At 34.6% G+C, this 10,833-nt stretch overlaps 1 protein-coding gene across 3 annotated transcripts; it reads left to right on the top strand.

The window, feature by feature from the left end:
* The first annotated feature begins 5,479 nt into the window (after positions 1 to 5,479).
* LOC115988576 (probable receptor-like protein kinase At1g80640) lies at positions 5,480 to 9,900 on the top strand. 3 transcript variants are annotated; one of them, XM_031112143.1, is made up of 10 exons: positions 5,480 to 5,831; positions 6,703 to 6,873; positions 6,998 to 7,242; positions 7,340 to 7,472; positions 7,587 to 7,650; positions 7,746 to 7,842; positions 7,948 to 8,047; positions 8,934 to 9,013; positions 9,113 to 9,202; positions 9,288 to 9,900. In XM_031112143.1, the coding sequence occupies exons 1-10, from the start codon at positions 5,639 to 5,641 to the stop codon at positions 9,447 to 9,449; spliced, it is 1,335 nt and encodes a 444-aa protein (XP_030968003.1). In that variant the 5' UTR covers positions 5,480 to 5,638; the 3' UTR covers positions 9,450 to 9,900. The 3 variants fall into 3 exon arrangements, with proteins under 3 accessions (XP_030968003.1, XP_030968004.1, XP_030968002.1); XM_031112144.1 differs by having other exon boundaries at positions 8,946 to 9,013; XM_031112142.1 differs by having other exon boundaries at positions 5,481 to 5,831; positions 8,895 to 9,013.
* Positions 9,901 to 10,833: the final 933 nt, after the last annotated feature.

Consider the following 10,833-nt stretch of genomic DNA (forward strand, 5'->3'; position numbering starts at 1 on the left):
CACAACCTCGTTGGAGTAAGAAGCTTGGAGGGCTTAGGTACATCAGGTAGATTAGGCTTGGAGGGTCTATTGCTGTTCATGTATCCCAACTACATTTTCTAGTGGATTATTGACCGCTTGGAGAGCGGCGGAGAGGTTTTACGCCGAGGGCTTCGGTTTCCTCTTCGATAACACATCGTTGTGTTGTCCTTGTGTTTGCATCTCTCTTCCCTTAATCTTTGCCTTTTATTTTCTACTGTGGATGTGATTTTAATTGGCTTAGATTGTTTACCAATTTTGTTTTATAGCTTTTGTTCATTTTCCGCACACTAGTTGTTTGACATAAAGCTTGAATTGGTTATTTTGTAATTGGGGGTCTAAACGTTCAAGGGTGTTTTACACACTATTTGAACTTTCAAGATTAATGTATAGTCTTAAGTTGTGAAAAAAATTGTATCCTAGAATTGCTCTTCATTCTTCAGGCTTAAGTGTGCAACATGACTATTTATTTTCTGCTTCAAGAGGCTTAACATGTTCTAAGTTGACCATATTTGCATTTGGGAATACAGTTTAAAAAAAGGACCCCACGAAGACATATTCCAGACAAAGTTTCAAGAATATGAAAATCAAAAAAGCTAACTCTAATACCCTCAGAAACTCTAATGCCCAACTCAAAATCATTTCTTTCCATCAGTTTTTTCCATCCCTCAAACACACACCAATTGACAACAGCCAAACAAAAAAGGGTACAAACCAAATAATATCCATCAAAAGAACAAAGAAATTGGGTCCAACTATAAATGAACATAGAAATGAAAAAACATACCTTAAGGAGGATTTTGACTGAGGATCTTCGGGCTGCCGATGAGAGGAGCGTCTCCTGTAGAGTGAGTGAGCATCTTCGGTGTTGGGTGTCTGAATGTGTGGCTGCCGGTGTCTGAAGGAGGAGAGTGTTTGAAGGAGGAGAGTGTTTGAGGGTGAGAGTGAGTGATTTGGGTGGGTTTCGATGTCTGAAGGAGGAGAGTGTTTGATTTGGCTGTCTAAGAGTGAGTGTGAGAGTGACAAATTTGGGTCTCTGAGAGTGAGTTTGTGTTTGAAAGTTTGAGAGTGACAAGTGAGGTCTGAAAGTTGGATTTTAATCAGTTAGAAAACAAGTTTTTGTAAGTCGATTTAAAAAGTGAGTTTTATAAACTCGATTTCCACATGGAAAAATTTGTCCACGTCATTGTATGAAAAATCCCTAACTCAAGTATTAGTAACTCGATCGAGTTTGCATTGACCTCGAGTTTTAAACACTTGAGATGCTAGTTTCCCATATTGTTTTGAAATGTGACAACTAATGAAATTGTTAGCAATTTAAGGTTAATTGGAAAAAAAATAAAAAAAATAAAATTTCGAAGGATTGCCAATACCAAATGATTAACCTTGTAAAATAAGTGACGGCCTCTTGAATTAAAAGATTGTAATATGACTTTGTCAATGACTAATAAGTAGTGACTAATGGATAAACTCTTCCCAAAAAAAAAGAGCTAATGGATATATGATGTTGTTAATGGCTAAATGCTTATATTGCCTTTGTCATTTGCTAAAGGTTAATGAATATATAGCCTCTCATAAATAAATAAATAAATAAATAAATTATTATATAGCCTTGGTCAATGGCAAAAGGTTAATAACAATATTACCTTTGTTAATGGCTAAAGGCTAATGTCTATATTGCCTTTAAATATGAAGATGACCATGCAAAAGGCCAAACGAGAGAAACATATAAGCCAAATGAGTCGTGCAAGTCATGAAAGGCACCAAATTCTCATATCCTCAACTAGCAACTTATGGATCATTCCGCCATTTCAAGTGGCCACTACCTATACACTACAAATCTATTACTAATAAAGGAAAGCAAATTAACAATTTTTCATCTATTTAATAATTTCTTACAATTTACAACATAATCTAAAATGCAATTAGCGCAAAATTTCCATGAACTAGATCCCCCCTTAGTTCTTCACACATCTATCTATACACTTTCTATTTTCTCTCATTGAAGGAACTCTCTAAAAAATATACTCTTCCCTACAAGCATATTATATAAGATTATTAGGGAGTATTCACTTGGCAAAAATGATGATTCTTACAGAATTGAGAATTCTTTAAAGTTCAAATTACTAAAAGTTTAAAGTCTAAAGAAATAAACAACGCTTGAAGTGAGTCACTTGTCCAAATTTTGACTTTGTGACTATAAACTGATTTACTCAAAACCTAGGATGCCTATGACAACCCGCCTTAATTATTTCAAACTTTTCATTCGCTGAACTCTCTCTCTCTCTCTCTCTCATCCATTTAATCATTGTTGATGTTCATTTTTGGCAAAAGGGCCCAATAGCAGAAAAAACCCAACAATATGAAAGAGATGGAGAAATGAAACATCAAAGTAAAGACCATTGGGCCAAAATGGTAGGAATAATTGTCCACGTGCCTATAAAATAGTAAAAAGACCCCAAAGAAAGCAAATGAGCCCAAGGGAGACCCAAAGAATGAAGTAACAAACCCATGAGAATCATAAGAAATAGAAGGAAAGCAAAAAAGGACCAGAAGAGCCCAAAGAAATGAATTAGTAAATGGAATTGGTTCAAAGGCCAATAAACGCAAAGGTAAAGGATGTGGTAATTGGGCTGGGAAGCCCAAAAGATTTAGTAAAAACCCATGAGAATGTAAGAAGTAGGAAAGAATGAAATGGGCCAAGGATGCCCCCAAAGAATGAAACGGGCCGAGGATGCCCAAGAAATAAAATGGGCCGGGAAAGCCTAAGATGCTATATGGATTAACCCAACAGGAATACTGGGTAATGTAAACTAAAGGAAGGAATAACATATGAAACTGACATGGCAGACTCTTTAGCCCACAAGCCTAGAAGTGGTACAGTAAATAAGGGTAAACAACATCATAGCAGGAACAATGCAGTGGCATGGCAGGAGCACTAGCTAGCCCACGGATTGGAAGTGAAAAAAGACATGGGCCGAATTAAAGAAGAGAAAGCCCACACCTAAGCAATGCTTAGCCCAAAGAAGAAATGAGATACAAAGAATGAGGACTCATCCACGCCATAAGAGATAAACAAGCACCAGAACATGTAGTAGAGTCAGACAAATCTGTAGGCAATGGCAAACACATGAACGCCAAAAAAGCAATGGACTTATATGGAAGTGGAGTACGCACAAGGCTTAGGCACCACTTATCTATACCCAGTCAATACAGGGAAGGTGGGCCATGGGTCTGAGGTAAGAGAGGGTGTGGTTTGGCGGTGGGGAGAAGGGAGAAGATTATTTTGGGGTTCCCGTTTAATTTCTTTTATGAAAAATGTCCTATTGGGATGACATACAACCCAAAAGAGGCAAACATGAGTTAGAATTGCTAGGTGCATGCTATAGGGGTTGGTAAGAGAGAAATCTAGCCCTTATTCGGATGAAAGTGCAAGGGAAGTAGAAAGCAAAAACAAATACTACTTTTGTCTGGGAATGAGGCATGGCACGACCAACACGATGTAGTGGTGGTGGCTGGACAACCAGCAGACCAATGGGTAGTCTGGGAAGGACACCCACAACAGGCCAAAAGTAGTTGAGGGATAAAAATGGTAAATCTTATCATGACAGGCAGTATAAAAGGCCATAGCCATGCACAGTAAACAAAAAAAAAAAAAAAAAAAAAAAAAAAAGAAAAAGAAAAAGGGAAACCAAGAGTGAGGAAGAAAATAGGAGTGATAAGAGTGAAAAGCATGCATCAATAGGCTACCCACTTCTCTCCCTCTTAATAGCCCACTATCTGGCAAGTTAAGAATCTGAGATTAAGCCACTTAGGTCCATTTTCCAAAGTGAGTAACTTCATTCCCCTTTGAGGTTACCAATATTGGAGATTGGTTCCCTTCTTAGGCTTGAATCTGCCAAGGAGTCAAGTTTGTTCCTTTAGCAGACTAATCCTTTTTTCTTTTGTTATGGTTGACTAAGGACTAATGCTATTTTCTTGTTATTAATCTATTCTTTCCATAATCACATCATCATTTTTCTTCTTTGTGGAACTGTTTAAGCATTATCGTTGTCAGTGAAAAATATTTTAGCTCTCCTGCTGTATCATGTTTTGCCTGCTATAACATTTTTTTTGATAGCATTTCCTGCCATATGACACCCCTAAGGTTTTAACAAGGGATCTAACTTATGCACAAGCTGGCCTAAGGTGAGTTTCAATTAGGCTAGTCCCGACTCTCCTACCTCAGAATTATAAGGCTGCAAGACGCAAAAAAGGCCCACTACAATCATTTACTTTTCCATCAACTTTAATAATTTCCTCCAATTCCACTAAAATATTGGAAAAATAAAATAAAATAAAATTATGATATTGTGCACCAATTAATCCAATGGTGGTCTTCAAATGTTGAATGGTAATTTCTAGAATTTCTCATACTATCATTTTTGTTGCAACCTCCATGTTTTACAAATTAATTATTTAGTAAACTCTACTCAACTAGGTTAACTTCATTGTTTTTATGGCAAGACTTGAACCTGCTCTCAGCAAGTGAAATAGCATCTCCAGCATGCAAACTATTAGGCCATGCACATCTTATTGGTTAGGAATGAAAAATTAATAAATATAAATCAATTTAAGTATCAAATATATTAAAAATTAAATAACACATCACGGTTTGACCTCATTTAAACCTCTGTTCAACCTCAAAAAATTTGAACATCTCCCTTTTCCGGTTCATTAAACAGTCTAGGTTTCAAAACTTTGGTTAACTTTGATCTTGCCATACCGTTGCCCCCACCTTCTCATGTCCCTTTTCTTCCTTCTCTATTCTCTCTCTCATTTATTGTCCCCATTTGGTATAACTTTTTTTTTTAAAGATTTTTAAAAGTAGATTGTTTGAGAACGTTATGCTTACAAAATAAAGTGAGATTAAAATATGTGTACTTTCTAAACAAGATGCCAAATGGACACGATCAACAACATCGCACGAACATTCAAACGAAAAAAGAAAAAAGAAAAATCACATGAACAATGATAATAATACTTCAAATTATACACATGAGAGTATGTTATAGACTGAGGATATTAAAAATACTAACTTGTGGGTTCAAATGTATATATTTCTTTAAAATATATTTTTTGTTACTTTATTAAAAATACTAACCATAAAATACTCATTACAAAAAGATAGGAGAGACAATAATTTTCCTTAAAACAAAAATGATACTACTTTTTGGTGCAAAAAAAAAATCTCCAAAGAATTTAATTAAGTCGATGAACTCGATCGTGTGCCCTTCTTTCCATCACCCATATCCCCCACACGTCTGAGTCCCACAAAACTTCATGATTTTGACTCATTAACCATTTGGTAACTGCCACGTGATTCATTGGTACGCTATCACGTACTCTCCCTCTCTCGCACTGAATTGATAGATACAGATCACATTTATAAATAAATAAATATAAAAGTGTTTTCTTGGTTTCCCTGCAACACTTCTTTTGGCCTTTTATGTCAAACGAACAGATAAACAAATATACATAGTTTCAAACTTGGACAACAAAAGAAGTTTCTCAAACTCCTTACGTTAACACTTAACACACACTCTCTCTCCTATAAAAAAAAAAAAACAAAAAAAGTGACATGAATCTTCTAAGTTGTTTTAGTTTACTACTTATTATGTGGATCTTAAGCAACACTTTGTTTTCAGCTATAATTGACGCCAGATCAGAGCCTCCTATACCTGTACCCTCCATTTCTGAGCAGTTTTATGTTGCTGAGAGAATTCCCAGTTCTCAATTTCTTGTTAAAATGGAAGCTGAACCTCCAGGACCAGGTACTTCAACAATGCAGAGGATTTTCTGTTTATGTTCTTTGTTCCACACCACCATGTACTTTCTGTGGTTTGTTCACTATTTGCTTATATGTGGATTAACGTGTTCGCCTTGCCTTGGTTCACAATCAAAACTCAAATTTGAAACCGGACTAAAGTATATAGATTTTTGTTCTTGACATTTTTTAGATAATACACTTTTGCTCTGTCTGGTTGCTGACAATGCAGTACAAAGGTCTTCAAAATTTGAATCTTTGTTTGCTAGTCGTTTCAATTTTGAAAACCTAAAGGAAAGAAACAAGTTTAGTCAACTGTGCTTTATGGGATTAATCTTTTTTTCCCCCTTTTTGTTTATGCCCTGTTGGGTTGCTAAGAAAATGTATCTAATGTAAAATAACTAAATTGTAAAGCTTAGTTTGTTTGTTCATTGTAGTATTATTTCGTTAAAACCAAAAGTTTCACTGAATTTTTTTTTGTTCTGATACGACTACCTTGCTTAGTTGCGATGACTGTGTGTGTAATTTTTCTTTTTAGTCGAAAGATGGAAAAAAAGAAAAATTTTGAAAAGAAAATCAGAAGATAGTAATTATTAACTAATGTTGTTGGAAAATTTTCACTGCTTATTTCATGATAGTTAATTATTTGGTTTCGAGTTTCATATTAGATATCTCTTTTCCAATGCCATAATTTCTGTGGTTTTCTAGAGAAATTAGTTATCTATATCTATTTTATGCAAAGCAGACATAGGATTACACAGAGTATCACACATTCTTATGTTTATGTTGATCAATTTATTTTTTTCTTAATTTTTTTGGCTTAGTTTTATATTTTTTCAATCAGTATGTTTAGTCATAGTTTTCTTATGTTAAAACAGGAGAGCCTGAGATTAGAGTCGTGCACCACCATTATTTGAATGAGAAAATTCTTATAGCGCTCATTGTTGCCTCCTCCCTCCTTGGTGGAATTTTGCTGTTTTTATTATTATTTTGGATCTATAGACAGAAAAAATTGAAGAACTCCAATAAGAAAAGCCGAAAGAGCTTAGGTATTCTCTATTCCTTGAAAATTGCTGTCAACATTTCCTCCCCGCTTGTATCTTTGTTGAGCTATTAACCTTTCTCTTCCTTCTTTTTTGTGTGTAATTTATCTATTTTTAAAATGATCTGAAGAGGCTGCAAAAGGGATCTCAATGAACCCAATTATGGTTAACTCCTTGAGGATGGCCAATAGTAAAGGTTCTCTTGCTATATTCGATTATCCATCATTAGAAGCAGCAACAAACAATTTCCAAGAAAGTAATCATTTGAGTGAGGGTGGTTGTGGACATATCTATAAAGCTCATTTTGATGAAAAATTGCTTGCAGCAGTTAAGAGAATTGATGGTATCACTCAAGACATGGAAAGAGAATTTGAAGTAATGATATCTCTTAAATTTAGCTGGGATTCAATTTTCTGCAACTTGAATTGCTTGTTTAATACTTTCTTCTTAATTGATTTGTGTGGAATTGCAGAATGAGGTGAATTGGTTGAGTAAAATCCAGCATCAGAATATTATTAAACTTTTTGGTTACTGCATTTATGGAGATTCAAGGTTCCTTGTTTATGAAATGATGGAGAAGGCTTCATTGGAAACTCAACTGCATGGTATAAGTTCTCTGTCAATGTTCAACTAAAGCAAAAAAAGTTAGAAAAGATGATACCAAAAGAAAAACTTCATGTGTTCATTTATATTGTATTAATTTTTTCTCAATGGTTTAGGACCTACTCAAGGATCAGCTTTAACATGGCATCTGCGAATGAAAATAGCTGTTGATGTTGCTAGGTAAGTCCATTTGCTAGTTATGTTTCTACTTTCATCTACTTCTTTTTTCCCATTTCTTATTTTAATCAAGTTGGTATTGTTATCAATATTGTTAGAGGATTAGAATATCTTCATGAGCACTCGCATCCTCCTGTGGTTCATAGAGACATAAAATCTTCTAATATTCTTCTGGATTCCAATTTCAATGCTAAGGTAAGATCTATATGTGACTCATTGAAATTGGAATTCACACATATTTTTGTTCTTTGGCACGTTTTTGAGGATGTTTATCCCTTTAATGAGATTTTCTTGATTCAGCTATCAGATTTTGGCCTTGCGGTTACTTCTGGCACTGAAAACAATAACTTAAAGCTTTCAGGAACCATGGATTATGTGGCACCAGAATATCTTTTGGATGGTATGCTAGACTTTACACGACTTTCAACCCGTATACTAATAAGCATTGGTTTGTATTATCTGTATGTTTGTTTTATATTCCCTTGAGTCTTTCTGTGAAATCTTTAAAACTTTTGTTAATGTGCTGACATGCCCCTTGTTCTGATAGGAACCATTTTATTTTCTTTTTTCTTTTTTTGTCATTCTTTATAATTCTTAATTCAAGTCCCCCCCCCCCCCTCCTGGGGCTGGCCCTCTGAAATTATTCTCAGATATATGCATTGAGTTGCTGCTGATGGATGATATGAATTGTCTCTGAATTGCATATTAGCTGCTTAAGTTTATCAAGTTAATCACAAATATTGCAAATAATCTGTGAAATATATACAAAAAGGGCTCCCAGCAATTTCTGAACTCAGGTAGATGATCCTTTTGAATTACATTAATTGTGTACACTTCATGTCACTCTGACCTTGAAGAGCCTTAGTACCAAACCATCTGTCCAAACATCCAAACCTTAATTTTCCTTTTTGATAGTTGTAATAGTATAGAAGTTGTTTAAATTGTATATCATTTTTCCTGTTGGAATATGCTAAGAATGTATGTTATTCTAAGCCTATTCCATGATTTGAGTTTTTATTGAGATATAAGGAACCTATAATGTCTGCCAAGTTGCAAAAGACAGAGAAGGAATTCTATTTGTTCATTTTTCATTGAGTGGTAATTTACAAAATATTTGGATGCTACAAGTGTAATAAGAGTTAGTTTTTTTAATGTGTCCCCTTATATCTAGTTTTCTAAATCCAAATAGAACCTAATTATAAGGAGGCATTTTCTTGTATGTAAAATTGTAAGATTATTTGTTGCAGGGAAACTAACAGATAAAAGTGATGTCTATGCTTTTGGAGTTGTCCTTCTAGAACTCCTAACAGGAAGAAAGCCGTTGGAGAATCTTGCCCCAGCTCAATGCCTATCTATTGTCACATGGGTAAGTCTTCTTTTAAATCCGACCAAGCTGCCTTTTATGAACTAAATTTCAAGAAGGTTTCTGATGGTGCTTGGTGTTTGAATCATCTTTGACTTGCAGGCTATGCCTCAGCTTACCGACAGATCAAAGCTTCCAAAGATTGTGGATCCTGTAATCAGAAACATGATGGACCTAAAGCATTTATATCAGGTTTGTTGAATAAAAACATTAATATTCGATTACTTATGTGTCATTATGTGCTTGTATTAGTTGCTAATTATTGTAATTAATACAGGTTGCTGCTGTGGCTGTACTATGTGTTCAAACAGAACCAAGTTACAGGCCATTGATAACTGATATTCTGCACTCACTTATCCCTCTTGTCCCTAATGAGCTTGGAGGATCACTCAGAGTTACAGAACCTACTAAGCCAGTCTGCCCTGGACCTTCCAACTGATTGCAGATATGTTTCTCGTGACTCTTACACATTGTCACATTTTATAATTACATCAAGGCGATCATCTGAATCACTGGATACCTTTCCTCTTGTTCCTGATCATTCTTTTTTTTTTTTTTTTTTTTTTTTTTTCAGAGAACTTTTTCTCCTGAGATTCTTATGCAATATAGTCATTCTACAATTTTTTTTTTTGGGTAAATAATAGTAAAATTTGATGTAATTTTTCTATGACAATCTGAGAACATTTTTACTTTTAGGTTAGACACAGATTTCCCTCTCTAGCTGTATTTATCAAGAAACCAACAGGGGATAAAGAGTATTATTAGAATGGAAAATTTCTGAAATCTGTATTTTTCTTATCCTATAATATGTAAACTGGTATTTGGAGGGTCACTCTTAACTCTTTGCAGCACAGATAATATGACATTCGTCATTGTTCTTTGGTTGTTGATGTTGATGTTGGACTGTAGCTAAAACTGCAGATAATGAGCATCAATCACTACCATTATTAGTTATTCTGGACAGCTTGTTATAGTAGTAAAAATGACAGGATTTATGAAGGGCTGGTTGTGGGTTTGGGTTAGGAGTTGTTTAACAAGGGATTATAGTGAAGAGGAAAGGGTTGATAACATAGAGTAGCATTAAAACAGAATAAAGGTAAGGAGACAAAGATGAGGTGCACAGGTCTTACTTCTTGTGGAATCTCACTCACCACAAGAAGTATGGCACCTTGACACAAATAGATCCAGTAATTTCTCCACATTTCATTCCCAAAATGACAAGTTATGATAGTAGATAGGTTGATAGATAAAGGTTACTTAAAAGCACTTCATGTATAAGCGAGGCACACCAGATTGCTTCATGGTCCTTTTTTTTCCTTTTTTCCCCCTATAAGTCAGCTGATTGTCTCATGTCGAAGTACTTAGGGTTAAATATCCTACCATGTAACCAGCTCTATTTTATTTTTAAAAATGCATTGATTAGAAGCTAGTCTTCCCAAAAGTTCATATTACCACATGGGACCTTTATTTCACAAAATTGCAGAATAGTAGTAAATTTCATTATATGGCTATTCAAGATCCTATGTCAATCATTACTCTGTCTTCTATCTTTTATCTCAGAAAAATAAAAAATAAAAAAATAAAATCATTCGTGTTATACCATATAAAAATATGAGGTCTTGTCGCTGCCCTATAATCATTATGTATTGAACTTGAAGAAATCTAGATTAGTTCTACTCAAAAACAAAAATCAAATATGCTTGACTTCCTGCTCTAATACTATATTAAATTATTGATTCCAGAAAGCAACTATTGAAATATGGTAAATGTAATTATTTAATCACATACTTTTAACACCCTATTTAAGGAGCTCATAGGTTTCA

This window comes from Quercus lobata, chromosome 5 (genome assembly GCF_001633185.2).
Source record: "Quercus lobata isolate SW786 chromosome 5, ValleyOak3.0 Primary Assembly, whole genome shotgun sequence".
NCBI classification, from domain to species: Eukaryota; Viridiplantae; Streptophyta; class Magnoliopsida; order Fagales; family Fagaceae; genus Quercus; species Quercus lobata.

Coding starts and splice junctions, on each gene's coding strand:
- LOC115988576 (XM_031112142.1), top strand. CDS start 5,639: ATGAATCTTCTAAGTTGTTTTAGTTTACTACTTATTATGTGGATCTTA. Junction 7,243..7,339: donor ACATGGAAAGAGAATTTGAA/GTAATGATATCT, acceptor GTGGAATTGCAG/AATGAGGTGAATTGGTTGAG. Junction 9,203..9,287: donor ACCTAAAGCATTTATATCAG/GTTTGTTGAATA, acceptor TAATTAATACAG/GTTGCTGCTGTGGCTGTACT.